Source organism: Cutaneotrichosporon oleaginosum, assembly GCF_008065305.1.
Source record: "Cutaneotrichosporon oleaginosum strain ATCC 20508 chromosome Unknown ATCC20508_contig05, whole genome shotgun sequence".
Taxonomy (NCBI): Eukaryota; Fungi; Basidiomycota; class Tremellomycetes; order Trichosporonales; family Trichosporonaceae; genus Cutaneotrichosporon; species Cutaneotrichosporon oleaginosum.
In genome coordinates this window covers 1,982,605-2,002,076 of record NW_027072174.1, presented here as the reverse complement: position 1 = coordinate 2,002,076, position 19,472 = coordinate 1,982,605, and the positions used below count along the sequence as shown (strand labels likewise).

Below are 19,472 nucleotides of genomic sequence, written 5' to 3'. Positions count from 1 at the left end.
CGGCACGTGAGGAATTGATCGGCAGTCTTGGCTCTCCATTTCATCCAATTCTCAAGCTCCCCACGCTGACATGGAGGAGGCAGCTCGTTAGACAGCAGGCGGTTGGCGGCAGGCAGCAGGCGCAGCCGCGGCCCATCCCCGATTAGCCTTGAACGCCGAGGTGGCTTCTGGCCCTCGCCCTGGAGAATTGGAGAAGCTGGAACCCGTGGATGGGTCACATGAACGCTGATTGCCCTGGCCAAGCTCCCCCCGTTGGTCCGCTCTGGCATAGCGCACCGGGCTCACGGAATGCCAAGCTAGCGCCACTAACTTCAGTGACGGCGGCAAGGGCCGATTGCCTCTATCAGCGGAGCCGGGAGCACGGCAAGATGGTGGCTCCAGGGGGCGCCCTCCTTGCTCACCACATGAACCTCTAGGTCTTCCGTTGCGCCAAGTTGACTGAGCCATCGGCCGGCGAGCTTCTCTAACTTCCGGCGGGCGTGGCGCTCTTCAAAGCCCGCTCGTCGCGGGTAGCGCGACCCTCATAACATTCATAACAGTGCTCACTCGCAGCTGACTCCCACTGATCCCCCCGACCCATCGGCTTTCAACACACAATGCCGTCCACTGAGATCGACAAGGAGGAAGTGAGCCACGCCGAGGATGGGCCGACACCAGTGCCTTCGTTCACCGAGGCCGAAGGCAAGCGCGTGAGGCGCAAGGCCGACTTCGTCCTCCTACCCATGTTTTGCGCTATCTACGCCCTCGGCTTCCTCGACAAGACGGCCCTCACCTATGCCTCGGTCATGGGCATCCGCACCGCCGCGAAGCTCACTGTCGGGCAGTATGCTTGGCTTGGCTCCATTTACTGTTCGTCGCGTCGTGATGCCTTGACCCCCGCTGACCCCAGTCTTCGGCTACCTCGTTGGATGCTACCCCATGGCCATTGGGCACCAGCGATTCCCCGCTGCCAAGTTCACCAGCGCCACCATCATCTTGTGGGGCGCAACGACCATGAGCACCGCCGCGTGCAGCACGTACCCGCAGCTTATGGGCGTCCGCTTGTGAGTCTCCGGCCATGGTCTGTCCACTCCGCTAAGACAGTCTCCTCGGGTTCCTCGAAGCCACCATTACGCCCGCTACGGTCATGTTCACGGCTGAGTGGTACAACAAGTCGGAACAGGCAACGCGCGTGGGCATATGGGGCTCGTTCTCGACATGGGGCGGAATCCTGGGCGCCGGCGTTGCGTACGGCCTTTCGATGCGCGAGGTCGAGGCCCGTTGGGGTAACAGCGGCACTGTCATGGCCATTGCGAGCTGGAAGGCCATCTTCATTTTCCTCGGCGGCTTGACTATCCTCATTGGTTTGCTCTTCCTCTTCCTTGTGCCCGACACGATCGACGGTGCTCGCTTCCTCAGCCCCCGCGAGAAGGAGGTCGCAAAGCTCCGCACCCTTGAGAACAAGCAGCACATTGCGGAGACCCACTGGAAGTGGTACCAGGTGCGCGAGGCGCTGCTTGACCCAGCGGTTTGGCTGCTTTGTATGATCATCGTGCTCTCGTTCATCCCCAACGGTGGTATCACGAAGTGAGTAGTAACCGCATGGGGCGCCGGCCCAGCAGACACTGACAGATCAGCTTCTACGCCATCATCGTGCTCGGCATGGGCTTCACGGTCCAGGAGACGCTGCTGCTTTCCATGGCCAACGCGTGGCTCTCCATCGGTCTCATCGTCACCTTCTGGACGGCCGACAAGATCCGCTGCCGCTCACTCGCCGGCATCCCGCTCACCATCGTCTCCATTATCGGCGCCACGATGGTCTGGGCGCTTCCGCGCAACCAAAAGATTGCCCGCCTTGCCGGCTTTTACCTCTCGCTCGCGTTCGCCATTCCTACCTTTGTCGCCATGACGTTCCTCACCTCGAACATTGCCGGGCGCACCAAGAAGACGTTCGTCACCGGCATGATCCTCGTCTTCAACTGCACGGGCAACCTTATCGGGCCCCAGACCTTCCGCGACAAGGACGGGCCCGTGTACGCGCCCGCGCTGCTGACCTTCGTGATCTGCAACGCCATCAACCTCGTCCTCCTCGTCACCATGTTCTTCTACTACAGGTGGCAGAACGCCAAGCGCGACAGGCTGTACGGCAAGCCGGTAGCGGATGAGGACCACTTTGTGGACTTGACCGATGGGTGAGCCACCCCATGTTTATCACGCTGACGCCAGTGAGAACAAGTCATTCCGTTACGTGTTGTAGGAGGATTTCCTGAGGAGTGGAATCGGTCATGGCGTGGTTGTAGTTCGCCGGTGATGGACAGTCATACGACAGTGAAGTTGAGTTGGCTCGAGTGCTGGTCGCGGCCAACTGCTCCAGGCTCCTGCTCTGTGCCCATGCTCGCTGGGTGTATGTGGTCATAGCATACGGCTTCGCCACCGTCCTTGTCGCCCGACAGTGCGGGATCTTCCCGGCATATTCTGCCGTCTCAGAGCTTGAACGCGGCATCTTGGCGTTGTGTCCCCGTGCCCTCTTGGCGCCAAGAACGGTCTTTGACGCGACACAGAGCTAGTCACTCTTGACAGCTACTTCAGGCTCGGTGGCGGGGAAGCGGCGTCACTCCCTGTGGTTCACGCGGTACGCGCGGTACGACGAGGGGCCAGTGCGACAGTCATGGGAGCGCGCTGTGCAGTCACCATGGTGCGCTTCCACACATGCGGCAGGGTGGTGAGGAGATCACGTGACGTGGTATCATTGTGCTGTGAGTGGCGGTACGCCACTCAGCAATAGTCGGCGGCCTCGAAAGCTACGGCGCTCTCATCGCGCGCTGTGGGTGGCACGGGCCGGCTGTCTGTATCTATGTTTCGGATGTGAAATATCGACCACACCGTGATCATGCTCTTGCTCTTGCCGGAAACTCATGCTAATTGGGGAGGAACTGTTGCACAGTGTGGAGGGAAACGTGTGATATTGCAGTCTTCTCTACAACAGGCGATCGACGAGCTGCACGCCTCAAGTAGAGACAGAAGCACTTGGGTTGCCGACGAGCCTGTGCTGATGTCACTCACGGCAGTCCAGCGCCACGACTACTGTAGAAGACATTGCTGAGGAGACGCCTTCGTTCTTTGCACTTCTTTTCTCCAGTAATGCAAGGGCAACCACTTGGTGTTCCTAGGCCGCAACTTCAGGGAGAATGTGACACATGGTTCTCACGGTGAGGTTTTGTTACTCCAGAGATCTATCATTTCCACGTGTACGACAGTGCGACACACCTGTGGCCGCTCAATTCTGAGTTCTGGTTAAGCCATGACGACCGGGGCTTTCACCTCGAACCATTTCCCCAAGTGAGTTGCGACGGTCAAAACAATGGCCTCGACCACCACGGTAGCCAGGTTCACATCACAATGCAAGGTGACAAGGCGGGATGAGGGGTCCACCACATTGACGACAAATCATAAATCAGCTCGCGCAACGAAACCTGGACGAGCCGATGCCTGGAATATGTGGTGCGTCAAACAGTCCGAACAATCTACGACAACTGGCCCAACTATGGGAATAGTACCTGGGCCTTCATGAGATGTCCATCATAATTTAAGAGAGGGCCTTCTTTGGGTTGAAATGAGACGCCACCAAAGCAACTCTAGGCCACTCTCCACAGACTGGGTGCGGAACTTGCCAATGGCGCCTTGTCGCGGGCTCGAGCTTCACGACGCATCCTTCTCCGTCTCCTCTGCTTCCATAGCCGGGTACTCTCACAAGCTAAACGAGTTAACCGGTCCAGAAGGTCGTCACTTCTTATGTCGTTGTGCAAGCATGATATACATCTTCGTATGGATGTCTGGTACGGGGCGTTGATCCCGTTGCAATATGGCAGGCCACAGCTGTTTGGGAGCGAAATGATAGGTACGCACGGACCCGAGCATACATCCATGACCAAGTATATCGCGTTGTGAGAGCGCCACATCATCACCACATGTTACAACTGGCCACCCTAATTGCCCTCCGCCGTAAGAAAGTCGAAGTCTGCTCCCCGATCCGCCTGGAGAACGCGCTGATCATACAGTGCTTCGTATCCGCGTCGAGGCCGCTCCCGTCCCACTCGTCCCCGCCCCTGGCGTGCCGCCCATTCCCCCAGCCGGCGCTGTATCTCGCCCTCCTCAACGTCAAGGTGCAGACGCCGCGTTTCAACGTCGAGCTCGATCTCATCTCCATCGCGCACGGCCGCAAGCGGTCCACCCACCGCCGCCTCCGGCGCGACGTGCAGCACGACGGCGCCACTCGCTGTGCCGCTCATCCGCCCATCGCTAATCCGCAACATGTCCTTCACGCCGGCGCGCGCCAGTTTCTTCGGAATGGGCGTGTACCCGGCCTCGGGCATTCCTGGGTGCCCGACAGGGCCGATGTTCTGGAGCACAAGGCTGGGATCAGCGAGTCAGCTGGTGAGGGCTCACATCGAGTCCTTTGTTACAACGAGATCCGGGTCGTCGATGCGAGCGAGCATGTCGTCGGCGCTGGAGAAGACAACTGCGCGGCCGCGGTGCTTTCGCAGATGGGGCGCCATCGCAGATGCCTTCAAGACTGCGCCGCTCGGGGCAAGGTTGCCGCGCAGAACAATCAGCGCGGCGGCGGAATACAGAGGGTCGGCGAGGGGTCGGACAATGTCCTGTGCGAAGACCTTGTGGGCGGCGAGGGCTTCACCCAACGTCTGACCCGTGATGGTGAGCGCGTCGAGGTGAAGTAGCGGTCGCAATTCGTGTAAGAGTGTCGGCACGCCGCCCGCCTGTCGTTAGAATGGATGGTGCGAGGGATACTCACGCGATAAAAGTCTTCCATGTACGCGCTCCCGCTCGGCTTGAGGTCGACGAGAAGCGGGGTTGAGCGCCCGATGCGGTCAAAATCATCCAGGGAGAGGTTGAGCCCGGGAACACGCCCTGCAATAGCGAGGAGGTGTACGATGGCGTTCGTGCTCCCTCCAATCGCCTGGAGGACCGTGATTGCGTTCTCGAAGCTCTTTCTGCTCAACACAGCGCTGGGGCGCGGAAGACCCTGCGCGGCAAGCTTCCCCGTGAGCTCGGCAACGCGGAGGCGCTGGCTACCGTTAGCGGGCGGACACGCCGACCCGAGCGGGGAGATTCCCAGCGCCTCAGCGAGACAGGCCATAGTTGACGCCGTGCCCATGACGCCGCACGTGCCGGCGCTGGGGACGAGCTCGTTGCCGACTGCGGCGATTTCCTCGAGATCGATCTCGCCCGCACGGTGTCGTGCCCAGTAGCCTCTACAGTCGGTACATGCGCCGACGCGTGAGCCGCGGTGGCTTCCTGTGACCATGGGGCCGACGACGAGTTGGATGGCTGGCACGTCGGCGGATATCGCGCCCATAAGTTGTGCAGGTACGGTTTTGTCACAGCCTCCAATGAGGATCACCGCATCCATGGGTGCCGCGCGCACCATCTCTTCCGTGTCCATCGCCATGAGGTTACTGGAATCAGCAGGAGGCACGAGGGGCGGCCCACCGGAGAAACATAGATGTGGGATGCGCAAAGCTCTCATGTAACGAGATGGTCGGAAACGAGATGGGAAGCGCGCCGGCGAGCATGATGCCCCGTTGCACGGCCTCGATGAGCGTGGGGATATTTGCATGGCATGGATTGTAGCCTGAACGGGTGTCCGCGACACCCACGACACGGCGATCGAGCGCGTCGTCGCTGAATCCTGCCCCTTTGATAAAGGCCTTCCTCAGGAAGAGGGCAAACTCCGGGTCGCCGTAGTTTGTGAGGCCAGCATTGAGGCCGATGGGCTCTTCCATGACGGAGCCTGAGGTGAGATCCGACGAGGTGAGCAGGATAGAATTATGGTGTGAGTTGGACGTGCTGTGAGTGGGCATTGTTGATGTCGGCAGTGCCGCCAGTTGCCGGCGGCCATATCCGATAGCCACGTGACCAGTTCTCTGTGAGTGATGGCGCAAACAAACACTTTGCGCACGCCACTCTCCTCTGTGCGCAGTGAGGCGCAAGAAGCTGTTTAAACACGCCCATGAGATGTGAGTCAGATGCGCTCCTGACCACCCTCGCCACCCTCGCCATGCCTCCCCAGCCACACAATAGCGACTGACGACTTGGACTACTCGGCACCCTCGCCCAGGTCCGACTGCATGTCCTCACGGAATATCGAACAAGACAGCATGAACATGGCCACACGTGCTTACCGTACCTGTACCCCGTGAGAATCTTGGATGGCTGGATCGGGGGAGCGCTGAAGTGACCTTAAGCATTGCCGCCTGGTGAATGTCGCAGAATCAATTCGTGGCAGGAGGAGACACGGGCAGACGGACACTCTCAAACGAGAGCCGAAGACATGAAACTCGCACTAGCCCTATATACGTCCCGTCCTGTTTGGGACAAGTCATTGTGCCATTGCACCAAACCTCGGCGCGCTCTCGGCGCGGACCACATTACGTACCACTGCCGACCCGGCTGAGAAATGTACCTTGTCCTCTCGTTGCCTCTCGTCTTCGGGTGCAGAGCCAATCGGTGCTGCCCTATTGTACGGCAGTTGCTCCCGGTCACGCCTCGCGCCGCGGATCAGGATCGTGACTCAGGCGTGAGCTCTGGTGTATCAATGAAACAATTCAGTGTTGACCGCCCCGCGGCCCATGAATTGTATCAGCCAATTCACCTTGTCCAATGTGAGACAGTATTGGGCGACAGTGGAGGGAAAGTGGGGGGCTTGTTCTTCGGGGCCGAAAGTGTTTCGGTAGCTCCCGTTCCCCTCAGACCTGAAGCCTCAGGCCACAGCTCTTCAGGACTCTAGCACGTGCCGAACGGTGACAAGCATCATGGTGTTCACCGCGACGACGGTGGCGAGGCTGAGAGGAGCGCGGGCGGACAAAGCCCACAGAAACTTTTCTTGTGTTGTCTCGCATCGACAAACGCCGACAAGAAAGCAGAGAAGGCTGGTGAGATCCGGGCGGGAGGCGAGCCGCGTCCGCTCTCTTCCGTGGATCTGCCGTCATCGCGGCCCATGACCCATAGCCTACTCCAGCATCCGCGCGGCCGGCCGGAAAACCTAGGAAATACCTGCAGAGAACTACGAAACTCGGCGCAGAACACGGTGGTTTCCGTATCAGACTGGCACGCACCTCCCTGAACAACCACCTGCCCTGACCCGTAATCCTGGCGCCACCGCTCCCGCCACGTCCTGCCGTCTCGTCTGTCAACCACGATTGTGTGCAGGTAGCCGCACTTACGAAGCGGGATGTCATCACTTCAGGAACCAGCTCATGTACGAGGGCACGTTGACGTATACGCGTGTGAGAGTGAGAGACACGCAGCAAGGAAGGGGAGCTCAAGCGGAAATTACTGGGCGCGGCACAGGCACCGGGAGACGGTGACCTGAGGTGATCGTCACCTCTACCCAGCCCTCTGTTGACCCTGGCTTTTCCTGGATGAAGCGTTCTTGCGCGCTCACTTTTCTCTGCCCGTGATGAGACACGGGTCGCGCACCACAGCATAGTGTGGCACTTCTCCTGCGCTCTCGCATGATTTTCGACGCCACACTCATCGGGAGGCGCAGGGGGCGTAGTGGCGCAGACGATCAGACGAGCTGTGTGTCTCTTCCAGCCCCTGCGCCCCCCTCCGAAACGAAAACGTCACGCCACAGTTGGCAGTCTCACTCGTCGCAACTTGACGCTGTGGCGCCGGGACGATCACGCGGTGCCACCCAGAGCATTCCGGCCCGCTTGCCTGCACGGGTTCATTACTGGGGGCAGGTCGTAGGGCCAGTTTCAGTATCACGGGATGACCACGAGTCAACATGGCGCCGCCCCAGCGATCGTCCGCGGCGCTGGCCGCACGCACGCGCGCTTCGTTTCCCTACCTCGCTAGAACGTCCGCACGCACCGTACATGGCAGAGATGGCAGGAACCCAGCAGGAACAGTCCCAAACTATTACGCTCGCATGCCCCGTCCAGGAACTGCGGCACTGCGGGCCCGGCTCAAGGATCCAGGAGCCTCCGTCTCATGCCCTCAAGGAGTCGAGGAGGCAGGGAGGTGAGATGATCGCTCCCGCCTAGTTTGCTGTGACAGCGAGCACCACCGCTCATCGAGGGAGTTGTGCAAAGCTGGCCAAGGAGAACTAGTTAAGAAGCAGCTGGTGCGGCTGCTTTCCCCCCATCACGTTCTGTTCCCAACTCCTCCTCTCCTTTTCTTTTCGAGTAAACCACACTGGCCCCCAGTGTGATTCAATAGTCAAAGATGCTCGCCTCCCCACTCTCCTTCCTCCTTCTTCTCGCGGCGCCCGTTGCGCTTGCCAACCCCGTTCCCAACCCCAACGCCAACGCCAACGCCGATGCCAACGCCGACCCATGGTTCTGGCCTGAGCCCACCCCTACCCCCGTTTGTGGCACTGTCACCTCGACCTGCTACGCGTGAGTATTTCCTAGCTTGAATCCGTCCGCCGCACTTGAGCCTTGCTGACATGTAGTACTAAGACCGTTCCCGGACCAAATGCCGCCACCGTGACCTCTACCTGCGGCGACTGGTGCTACTCTACCATTACCAGGACCCTTGACAAGGTCATCTGCCAGACCACCACCGTGACCTCCACCAAGACGGCCACCCCCACTGTCATCGTCACTGCCCCCCCCACCAAGACAGTCACCCAGACCGCCTGTGTCGCGACCAAGACGGTCTGCGCCAATAAGTGGAAGAAGGACGAGATCCCCGACGAGCTCACCAACGCTGAGCGTCTCCAGTACGGCCTCCCTCCTCGCGGCCCCGGAGAGAAGCGCAAGCGCACCTTCTGGGGCGGCGGCGGCGGCAACAACGGCCCCTCGTGCACCCCCACCACTGTCGTCACCACCGCCACCTCCACCAAGACTGTTCCCGGCACCGTCACTGTCACCACCACGAGCTGCTACCTCACCAAGACGTCCACGGCGTACAACACCAAGACGACGACTGCCACGGCCACCTGCTTTACCACCGTCAAGGGCCCCGCCGTCACCAAAACTGTCGCATGTGCTACCGCCACCACCACGACGCTCCGCACCACCGCGACCGTCACCAAGAACTGCTACTGGTAGACGTAGTCTCCGCATCCGTCTCCGTCTCCGTCACGACGCGACACGACCGCACCCACGACTAGACACCCCCACACCTTCATATAATGCTGCGGCTAGGACCGCCGCGCCGCGCCGCCCGCCCCCGTACACGTACCGTACACGAGCGAAAGCCCACCTCGGGCGGGCACATGTGCGCCGCGCCCTGTCCTCCCGCCTGCACTGGACACTAGACAGGACACTCTTAGACTTCACTTCGCTCCCGTGGGACCTGGGCCGGCGTGCCCAGCGGGCTGAGGGGTACCGGTAGACTTTTGTATCGACCTATGCTATTATTTGGTCATTACAGAGCTGCAGAGGCTTGTTGTGCTCTTGGCTTGAAGCAGCCTTTGTCGGGGCGGGCTACAGCCCGGAAAGTTTGCGGGAGAGAACCGAGCCGAGTCGGCGCTGCGGTTCCGCGGCCCGGTGACGTGAGCGCGCGACACTCGAGCGGCATGAGGTTGCGAATGCCCACTTCCGCGCTGCCTCTCTGGGTCGTGCTCTCCGCTCCCCTCACGACTTGTTGTTCGCTCTTTGCGCACGCGAACGGACCGGCTCCGTTGCTGGGCGATGCAGAGTGCGGCAGAGGCCGCGGGATAGGCACCGGGTGCTGCTGTGCGGTCGAAAGACGCTTGCTTTTGCAGGCACAGAGGCACAAATGACAGAAGTACGGCGTATCTTTGGAATGCGTTTGTTCAAATCATGGGGTCAAGCACCAAGTCTAAATAGAGCAGGTTGAGGTTGTTGGCTGGAAGTGGCTCGGAACGATGCTAGATATGGTTCAGTCGATGCGGATTCCGGTGAAACCGGACAGTTGGCTCACATCAGCACACCGCTGTTTGGCAGCAGCCGACTTGTTGCTGACATGAGCGCCAAAGTTAATGAATCCCGGACCCACAGCGGGTAGTCTCACGGGTTTCGTTTAGCAGGCCAAGAAACTGATCGCGTACCGTACTTTGCTGCGCTGGGAGACTCAGCTTCGACAATCAGCAACTGTGTCCGCGGCGTGGTTGTCGCGTGTCACCCGGCCTTCAGCAGTTTTGCTGATGTGCTGGCTTTGAGGACCCAAGTTGGGTTTGGCTCCATGCTCACGCAGATGTGTACACCTCCAAATAATCAACGCACGCAAAAGAATCCGTGTTCCACGAGGCATAACCCACGCGGCGCAGAACGTGTGCAGAACGCGGAAGAACGCCCTGCCAAGGATATGCTGCCCTATGGTTAATCCGAGCAAGCTTGAGGACCTTTTCGCTGACTGGATCGCCGCGCACTCTGTGGCGAATTAGCGAACAAAGGGCCCAATTCCAAGATCTCGGCGTGAAGGCCAGAGGCGCGTGCTGCTGAATTGGATCGGACGCGGCAGACGCGTCTAGCCCGCATTTTCCTTTCGTACCGCACACTGCACCATGCTCGCACTGCTGCTCGCCGCGAGCGCCGCGGCGGCCGCGCTCGTCGAGCACAACGTGACGATGCGCTCGACCGCCGCGATCTTGCACTACACCCCGTTCAACACCACCGTCGAGCAGGGCTGGAACGAGACGTACTCGGAGGCCTCCTGGGGCGAGTACAACACGCGCGCCCTGCCCGACGGCGACAGCGCGTTCGTCACCTCGTACGCGGGCGCCACCGTCGGCGTGAGCTGGGTAGGCACGGGCGCGTACTTCCACGGCACGGGCGGCGACGTCGCTGTCTCTGTCGACGGCAAAGACGTGTACTCGGGCGGAATGGGGGTTGTCGGCGTTGGCGGGTTGCCGTATGCGGCGCACAACGCCACGCTCACTGTGCGCGGCGGCACAGTCAGCGTCACGAACTTGACCCTCACGACGATTATCGGGGGCGCGGGGTGGGTGCTTCGACCGACGGGGCTGACAATAGCGCGGTGGACATCGACGCGGAGATCAACGCGCTCGACAAGGACACGAACACGAACAAAGAGCTCACGGTCGTCGGGCGTTGGGGGGAGAGCACGACGTTCTGCGGGAGCATGCAGAACGAGACGTGGAGCAGCACGAACTGCGTCCGCTGGGATTCACTCGGAACAGAGCAGAACGGCGCGTCGCTTGCGATGCGCTCGCCGCCGAATGCGAGCATCGCCCTGCTCTCCGGTGCCGTCGGGAGCGAGCACGACGCCTACACTGTTGTCGTGGATCCGGCGCCGCCGCATTCGCCGCCCAGCGTGAGCGGCAGCGCTGCCCGCGCATGGATGGGCCCAGGTAATCTGCTATATTACGGCAGCTTGGACCCCACACAGCGATACAACATCCGGATTCAGTTTGTCGGCAAGGGCGTGCTTGAGTGGGGCCGCGCACATTTCATTGTCACGCAGGGGTGAGCCTGTGGAAGGTTGCCGCGCTGACTCCAGTGGTGAGATGTGGTCGCCAGTCTTGTCGGGCGTGGACGACAGCAGAGGCATCGAGACGCCGGCGGATGAGCAGAACCGGTCCAACACGCCTATCGGGGCGATCATCGGCGCCGTCATCGGCGGGCTCACGCTCCTACTCCTCCTCGGGGGAATCTGGTGGCGGCGGCGGCGGCGCGCGCGCTCGTCCGAGAACGTGCCCAAGGCGGCAATAGGCAAGAAGTGGCGCCGCAGCGAGTTCGAAGTCGACGTCGTTGACCAGACTAACCAGTCCGGCGCGCTCGGCACATATCTCCCCATGCACGATCCTGTGCGCGCCACTGCCGACATGCTTCCCGACACGGCTGAGAACCGGATCACGCCGCTGCCTGCCCCGTGGCCTGGAGACATGGTGTCGCAAAGCTCATCAGGGAAGGGGTCATCGCCGACGGGCTCGGCGCCACACGGGTATGCGCAGTCATCGCAGTCTGCTCTCTCCCTGCAACCTGCCCCGTACGCCGCGCAAGCCCCGGGAAGCGCGTATAGCTCCAGCCAGAGCAGTCATGTCTATCCGCCGCAGAAGTCGCCGTTTGCCGACCCGCCCGGCATGGCGCTGTCACCGTCCACGCCAACACAGGCGCCATACCCTATCCCGCCGCTGAAGGCGGCACTGCTGCCGCCCCGACCGATGATCGTCACCGAGGCAGAAGATGCTGGGCGCATAGTCGAGGAACAGGTGCCGCCGCGGTATAACCCGGCATGGGCGGAGAACGAGCCACGGCGTTAGTGTACAAAGGTTATGGATCAGGTTCTCTTGTAAAGCACTAGCACGCCTGCGCCAGACTCAAGATCGTCGCATATGTGTCTACTCGCCAATGCCAGCACCTACGCCTGGTTTTTCAGATGTACGCCGTACCAACACAGGCCGGCAACAGCGCCACCGCCGACGCCCAACCATGGCGGCGCCTTGTAGTTCCTGCACGCAAGGAAACTCCCGCTGGCCACCACGGCCCAGAACGGGTCGGCCGTGAGGGGGCCGCTGACCGCCTGCCTGCTCTCGCCGTCGGCCGCGACGTACACATAGCCGACCAGGAAGAGCTGCCATACGGCGGTGAAGACGAGCCCGCTCGCCGTCGCATTGAGCCCACGGATGATGGACCGCGCAACCGCCTTGTCGCGCCAGTTGGCGTACAGCGGGAGCAGGGCGAGCTTGAGGAGGATGCCAGGGCCAAAAATGCCCACGTAGCCGAGAAATGCACCCAGTCCGCGGTTATGCCCGATGGCGAGGGCGCCAAGCGCGACGGCAAAGTTGAAGTTTGGGCCAGGGAAGGCCTGCAAGATTGCAAAGATGAGCAGGAAATCGCGGTCTGACACCCATCCCTCGACAACGACGTAGTCGCGCAGGAGAGGGATGACGACGGGGCCGCCACCGAAGATGATTGTCCCGGCCACAACCATGTTGCTGAAGAAGTCGAGGGCGCGCGGGACTGCGCGGCCCGCGTTCTGCAGGCCAGCGCGCGTGGCTAGTGGCGTGGTGAGGAAGAGGACGAAGGCAAGGAGAAGGGCGATGGCAACACGCGTTGAGACGACGCGGAGACGGTTGACGGACGCAGCTTCTTCCACCGCGCGATCCGAGGGTGTTTCAGTAGAAGCGCGGCGCTCGACCCGCACCTCAGCTTCGCAAGTGGACGCGCGGGAGGCTCGGGAAGCGCGAGAGGCGCGGCCGGTGACATCTTCAGTAGATAGCCGGGTTGAGCGCGCGTCGGGCGTATCTTGCGTCAGCGGGTTCGGGCGCAACGCACCAGGCATAGACGGTATTTCGATGCCCTCGTCAGGCGGCTCGTGCCGCACCCTGCGGGTAGCGCGACGCGCCGGCGCGATGAAAAGCTGTCGCCTGAAATCCCAAAGCAGGGTGGATACGCCGCCGAAGACGATGAGCACGGGATACATCCACGGCGCATGATAGCATATCCCGAATGATGCGGAGAGCCACACGAGGAGCAGCGTGACGCGGTCCGTGGCAGCTGCGCGCCCAAGTTGCTCGGCCGCGAGCGCAATCAGGCCTACTGCGGCGGCGTTCAGACCAGTAAGCAGGGCAAGCACGATGGCGGGCAGCGTATCGGGGATATGGGCGATGCCGAGGCCAAGGCCCAGCATGCCCAACGCGCCAGGGAGGGACCAGCAGAGGAAGGCGATGAGACCCGGTAGGACGCCGTGGGCGACCACGGCGATGGAAAAGGCCAGCTGCGTGCTCCCTGGTCCGGGGAGGGCGTTTCCAAGAGCGAAAAGATCGAGGAACGTTATTTCGTCGACCCACTTGATCTTCTCGACGAAGCGCTTGCGAAGGAGCACGACATGGACGCCCGGCCCGCCAAACGAGGTGAAGCCGAGGTCGCCGTAGGCCTTGAGGACGGCCCAGATGTCGGCGAGCATGAGTGGGTTAGTGAGGGAGGAGGGAGCGGATAGGAGAGAGAGAGACGATTGAGAGAGAGCAGATGAACGGCGTAAGATGACAGAAGATGCAGAGAAGTGAGCGGAGCGGTCGTGTTGGGTGGAGGCGGAGGCGGAGGAATGCTTGGCGGAAAGAGTTGCGACATCGCACGTGCGTCCTGCCAAACGCGGCGTGCCCCGCTTGGATCTCTGCACTCGCTCACCACGTCAAGCGTCGTGAACCAGCGGAGTGTAAGCGCAGTCAAAGATGCAGAGGGCTGCAGAGCGCTCAACGAGCACCTAGTTGTCTTCGGATCCGAGGTCTGAGTCAAGTTACGGCAGGGCGGAGACCCGTAGACGGAGGGCCTGGTTCTGGGGGCTGTTGCCAGCGTCCAATGTACGTGCTTTAAAACGTCACGTTCCAAAAGTCAGTAATGCAGTCCTCGCCGGATCTTTGGGACACTGAGCTGCTTCTGCATTTGATAAGCGAGCACCAGAGAGCCGAAGCGAGGAGCGGAAGTCGTATTGCCGCTATCACGGGTGTGCGACTTGTGGCACTAGGTTTTCGGCTCACTCTATTCGATAAGAACACAATCGTCGGATGTTCAAATGATCGTGGATGCGACTGACTTATCGCTTTATAGACTCATCCGGCAACAAGATGAGGCAGTCGTTCGTCGTTTGCTCTTATTCCTATCCCGATCGAACCAAGTGGCATTTCGGACAGGGACGCTCACCATGTCGACACGCGGCGGCCCAACAACATGAGCTGTAAATGCTCATCGCGGTCCTCAAGACAATGCGGCAGTCGCCAGCAACTGTGGGACGATCAACTCCTCTATGAGCACATAGAGTGTCTCGCAGAATGAAGCTAGGCGCGGTGCGACGAGCGACGGGGTGGAGATTTGACTCGAGCACATCGGAGCATGCATGCAGCGGCCTCGGTGTACAGCGGTCTGAGCGGGTGCATGCCGGCGGCAGTGGTATGGTGGAGGAGCTCCACCGTACACAATCCGCACCAAAACAGACGGCACCAAATCCGCCCACCTGTGACAGTGACATCTCCATCTCCCACTTGGTCTTCACTCCGTTCATCTCCGCCATGTCCAGCGACGAGCACGACGGGCCTCCCGCAAAGATGCCGCGCACGCGCATTGCCCGAGCGTGCGAGAACTGCCGCGCCCGCCGCAAGAAGTGCCAACCCCCTTATCCATGCCAGGCATGCCGTGATGCCGGTCTCCCCGACTGCCTCGTCCGCGATAAGCCGCGCCCTATGCGGCGCCGGCGGTCGCAGCAGGCAACGAGCGCGCCTATCGAGGGATCCATGTATCCGCAACGCACGCGCTTTCTTCACTCCATCGATGAGGAGCTGGAACGGCTGTACGCTGCTCAGACTGGTAAGTCATGGCCTTCCTTCCCTTGTCGCCCACCTTGGTTTTCCGCTTACCTTAGGCATCACCGTGTCTCTCGCGCTTGAGGAGGCACCGACTCACCCCGACTGCAATCTCCTTACCCCACTTCCTGAGCTGCCCGAGCCGCTGCCTCCAAGTGCTGCCAAGGCCATGCAGACATTCTGCGACCACATGTTGCCATTCTGCAGCTACATGACTGCCCCCAGAGTTCTCAGCCTTTTCGAGCGCTATCTCTCTGCGCCACACACTTTATCCCCTGATCAGACCGCCCTCATGTACTCGTGTCTTGCTTTGGGATATAACCGCCTCCGAACCTTCGGAGACAGTCGACAAGCACGCGACGTGCCGGACAACGAGCGGACAGACGTGCCGTATTTCCGGCATGCCATCCATGTCCTTGACAAGTGGGGTAGTGCAAGCTTTACATCGCTTCGTGAGTCAGCGATCGCATAATCGGCTGACGTGAGACACCCTTTCTGGGCTGTGGTACTACTCCACGATCGCGTGCACGTCCGAAACATGTCGGGAGATCGTTTCGTGGATGATCGCACAGGCCAAGGATCTCGGGATTCACCAAGATCAGGGAGGGTCGGCGTACTCGCCCTCTGATCGTGCCGACCTCATGTTTGTCCAGGTGCTGTACTCTCACTAGTTAGTAATTCTATCTGTGACCTGCTTTAGCTGACATCTAGCTGGACGACTGCCCTCACCGGACGACCGCCCATAATCAAGCCCGGCGAATTCGAAAGCATGACCTTCCGGTCACGACCCGTTCCCGAAGACGTCGATGTTATTCTAGTGCCCCGCCGCAGCTTGATGGAGCTCCTCGTGCTCAACACGCAGCTCATGATAAACTTGCACGATCCGCGCAATGCCAAACTTTCGCTCGACTGGCTGCTGCGCATCGAGGAGCGGTGGGATACATGGTGCGCGACATGGGTCTCGCAGGGACGCACGACTGGCAATAAAGTAACGGATCCGTTTTTGGGCGTTCTCTGGGACTGGTGAGTTCGGCGATGGCATCCTGTTGTGTGGTTCAACTAACATCAGGGGGCGACTCACTGTGCGCGCGGTGACGCTCAACGACTCGCGCCTCTCCATGTCTTCCCTGGCCGTTCTCACCCGCTCAGCACTCAAGATCCTCGCCTGCTACTACAACATGTACATTGGGCACGAGATCAACCTAATATGGCTGCATCTGCGGCATCTCGTCACTTGCGCGCACATCGTAATCATTGCGCACTGGCGTTTTGAGCTCGCGCAGGCTGAGGCCGAGATGGCGCTGGGGCAAGCCCTGTGGATGCTTGGGCTCATGGAGTTGCGGTGGCGCACACAGGCAAGCGAGGCGCGCCGCAAGATTGTCCAGGTCGCCAGCGCCCTCAGCCTTTCTGTCGTGCTGCCTCCTACACCCGCCAACAGTGAACTGTACGACGGCCGCGACTTCGACCAGAGCGCGCTCGGCGTGTTGTACGAGGCGTTTGACGCGGCTGTCAACGCACAGGGGCCTATGTCTGGGTGGACGATCGACTCTCTTTTCCTTGCGCCAGATTATCCCTCGTAGGTTGAGCGTGGTATGGGGCCGGTTGGTCGAAAGTCCTCACGTGAGGGTTTACAGATGTCGCATCAGCCGGCATGGACGAAGCCAATTTTGCTTCGTGACGGCACTGGATCAAAAGTGAATGTATCCAACAATACAGGTGCGCAAAACGTCTTGGACTCCGGGAAGGGCAGGAGCTCGGGGTATAAACGGATGATAAGGCAGCGAGTGGCCAGGATGCGCACGAAGGAAACTTGACGCGCGGCCGCCCCACGCGAATCCGTATAGCAATGCTCCATGACGACGAGACGACGGCGGCGCCCGGACTCAGCCACACCCAGCCGGACGTTGGCATACTTGGACAGTATGCATCATCCACTATTACACTTTGACGCACTATGATGCGCGGTCAGTACGCGGCGCGTACGCCGTTCTTCCTCGTAAAGCTATACAACCAACGAACGCTACTCGACAGCCACCGTCTTTACCTGGGCCACATTCTTGTTGGGATCGTCGCCAAACGTCTGCTCGTAGTACTGGTGCACCTCCTCCGAGAGGTCCTCCGTGCGCGGGCCACTGGCTGTCAGCTTGGTTGTGGGGCGAAGCTTACGTGAAGAAGGTCTTGCCGCCGATCTTGGGCATGAAGTAGTACCCGCCGGCAAAGACCCAGACGGCGGCGGACACGACGATCGCATAGTTCATGGTCGCGCCGTCCGGGTTTGGCTCTCCAGGGCTGCCGTCAGTCCTTGAACTCCTCGGAGCCTGGAGGCGCAACTCACAAGCAGAAAAGGACGATAGCGAAGCACATCCATGTCGCGGCGATGCAGGCGATCGGGTACGAGAATTTGCCGAGGTACCATGGCCCAGGCTTGAGGAGGGACTTGCCCCAGAGGACACGGGCGCCGATGGGGATGCCGTAGGCGACGTACAGGCCCATGATGTTGAGACAGAAGATTGCGTTAATGGCCGCTAGGTCGACGGGGTCCGCGAACGCCAGGAGGCCGAGGGGCATGGCGCAGAACGTGACAAGCCAGACGGTGCGCACAGGTGTGCCGGACCACGAGTCGACGTGGTACCAGTACTTGGAGAAGGGAAGGGCGCCGTCGCGCGAGAAGGCGAATGCTTGGCGGGAGGACGGGAGGATGAGGGACGAGGTCATGGACACCTCTGGGCGTCAGCAGTAGAGGAGAGGGAAACGCACGGGAAATGGCGATGAAGGCCCAGATCGCGATCGCGCCCTTGGTGCCAAAGCCCATCTGGTAGATGACGGCGAGGGGCTGGCCGATGGCACTGTCGTTGATGCCCTCGACGTCGGTGCCCATGCAGAGGGCGATGATCGCGAGGTATATCGCGCCGAGGATACCTGCCGAGGCGATCGAGCCAATGATGGCGGCGGGCACGGCGATGGCGGCGTTGCTTGCTTCCTCGGAGATGGAGACGGCGCAGTCGAACGACCCGATCGTCCATACCGGCGCGATCATGGAGAGGAGGAACGCCATGCCGTTGCCCCAGCCGGAGAGGTTAACGAAGCCGCCGAATGTGAACGCGGCCGTGTTGAGGTTGCCCCTGCGCGCGATCGGGAGGCCAATGATGGTTGCGAGGGCGAGGGAGACGTTGAGAATTGTCGCGGGTGTTTGCACGCGCGCAAACACTGTTGTGCCGTACGCGCAGTAGAAGGCGCAGAAGATGAGGATGCCACAGTAGAGGCCGAACTGGGCGCCCACCGACGGAGCAAAGTTCTCATTCGCCATCGTGCCCGCCGCGAAGAAGATACCCTGACATCCCCATGCGAGCGAGGAGATAGCGGCGACATTGCCCAAGAACGAGTTGTAGCCGACCATCCATGAGAGGAAATTACGGTACTTGGGTGGCGAGAGGCGGTGGGTCCAGTAGTACAGGCCACCAGAGGTGGGCATGGAGGACGCGAGGTCACCCATGGCCAGGCCGACGGTTGCGATCAGGCTCGCCGCCAATGCCCAGCCCCAGATCATGCCTACCGGTCCTCCATATGGGAGGTTGTAGAAGATGGTACTCGCGATAGAGGGCACAACGCCCATGATGCTAAACGCGACTGCCATTAGGCCGCTGTCTTGTGCGCGCGTCCCTAACGGCGCCACTCACCGCCAAACGTCTCAAACTTTGAGAAGTTGCGCTTCAGCTCCGGCTTGTATCCTAGGTCCTCTAGGCGCGCGTCGTCCCGCGTCATCCCTGCTGCGCCAGCCTCGACAGATGCCCGCCGCGCCTCGACCGCGACCACCGCGTCATCCTTGACCGAGCCTTTAGAGTCGGACATGTCCGCTCAGAGAGTGTGATGGGAGTCAGTTTCAAGTGTTGTCCCAGCTCGAGACGGTGGGGAAAGCGCGCTGATACGCGCTACCTTTAAGCTATCAGTATCGCTCAGGGCTGCCCAATGCACGCAGGGGGTAAGTGCCGTAAGCGTCGCCCATCGAGAGGGGGCTAAATGGATGCACTGATACTTGGAGGCTGTGGCTGTGGCACGAGCGCGAGGCCGGAAGGGTCAGCGTAGAAGGGGAAATGGGTATTCCCACCGAGCGGGCATCAACGATGGCATTGAATACCCCGGGCGGTGGTTGCGATATCATGTGAGCGGGTATTCTCCTGTCCGCAGGCCAGAAGAAGTGAGTATCAACCGCCCAGACCGCAACTAGAACTTGGGCCACAGG

General features: G+C 60.7%; 7 protein-coding genes across 7 annotated transcripts; 4 read left to right on the top strand and 3 right to left on the bottom strand.

Moving 5' to 3' along the window:
- Positions 1 to 596: 596 nt before the first annotated feature.
- Positions 597 to 2,236, top strand: COLE_06323 (uncharacterized protein; the record flags this gene model as incomplete). The annotated part of the gene is made up of 5 exons (XM_018426668.2): positions 597 to 849; positions 890 to 1,043; positions 1,084 to 1,566; positions 1,617 to 2,171; positions 2,206 to 2,236. The coding sequence occupies 5 exons, from the start codon at positions 597 to 599 to the stop codon at positions 2,234 to 2,236; spliced, it is 1,476 nt and encodes a 491-aa protein (XP_018278964.1).
- Positions 2,237 to 3,965: 1,729 nt separating this feature from the next.
- COLE_06322 (uncharacterized protein) lies at positions 3,966 to 5,780 on the bottom strand (the record flags this gene model as incomplete). Its single annotated transcript, XM_018426667.2, has 4 exons — positions 3,966 to 4,392; positions 4,426 to 4,754; positions 4,790 to 5,453; positions 5,488 to 5,780. 4 exons carry the CDS (start codon positions 5,778 to 5,780, stop codon positions 3,966 to 3,968), a joined length of 1,713 nt encoding a protein of 570 aa, XP_018278963.1.
- A 2,446-nt stretch (positions 5,781 to 8,226) lies between these two features.
- COLE_06321 (uncharacterized protein) lies at positions 8,227 to 9,056 on the top strand (the record flags this gene model as incomplete). The annotated part of the gene is made up of 2 exons (XM_018424804.1): positions 8,227 to 8,399; positions 8,456 to 9,056. 2 exons carry the CDS (start codon positions 8,227 to 8,229, stop codon positions 9,054 to 9,056), a joined length of 774 nt encoding a protein of 257 aa, XP_018278962.1.
- A 1,421-nt stretch (positions 9,057 to 10,477) lies between these two features.
- COLE_06320 (uncharacterized protein) lies at positions 10,478 to 12,196 on the top strand (the record flags this gene model as incomplete). The annotated part of the gene is made up of 3 exons (XM_018423150.2): positions 10,478 to 10,914; positions 10,947 to 11,399; positions 11,434 to 12,196. 3 exons carry the CDS (start codon positions 10,478 to 10,480, stop codon positions 12,194 to 12,196), a joined length of 1,653 nt encoding a protein of 550 aa, XP_018278961.1.
- Positions 12,197 to 12,294: 98 nt separating this feature from the next.
- COLE_06319 (uncharacterized protein) lies at positions 12,295 to 13,842 on the bottom strand (the record flags this gene model as incomplete). The annotated part of the gene is made up of 2 exons (XM_018420829.2): positions 12,295 to 13,181; positions 13,212 to 13,842. The coding sequence occupies 2 exons, from the start codon at positions 13,840 to 13,842 to the stop codon at positions 12,295 to 12,297; spliced, it is 1,518 nt and encodes a 505-aa protein (XP_018278960.1).
- Positions 13,843 to 14,941: 1,099 nt separating this feature from the next.
- COLE_06318 (uncharacterized protein) lies at positions 14,942 to 15,903 on the top strand (the record flags this gene model as incomplete). The annotated part of the gene is made up of 3 exons (XM_018424803.1): positions 14,942 to 15,236; positions 15,292 to 15,684; positions 15,719 to 15,903. The coding sequence occupies 3 exons, from the start codon at positions 14,942 to 14,944 to the stop codon at positions 15,901 to 15,903; spliced, it is 873 nt and encodes a 290-aa protein (XP_018278959.1).
- A 1,349-nt stretch (positions 15,904 to 17,252) lies between these two features.
- On the bottom strand, positions 17,253 to 18,994 carry COLE_06317 (uncharacterized protein; the record flags this gene model as incomplete). The annotated part of the gene is made up of 5 exons (XM_065626479.1): positions 17,253 to 17,364; positions 17,399 to 17,521; positions 17,568 to 17,955; positions 17,990 to 18,859; positions 18,910 to 18,994. The coding sequence occupies 5 exons, from the start codon at positions 18,992 to 18,994 to the stop codon at positions 17,253 to 17,255; spliced, it is 1,578 nt and encodes a 525-aa protein (XP_065482290.1).
- Positions 18,995 to 19,472: the final 478 nt, after the last annotated feature.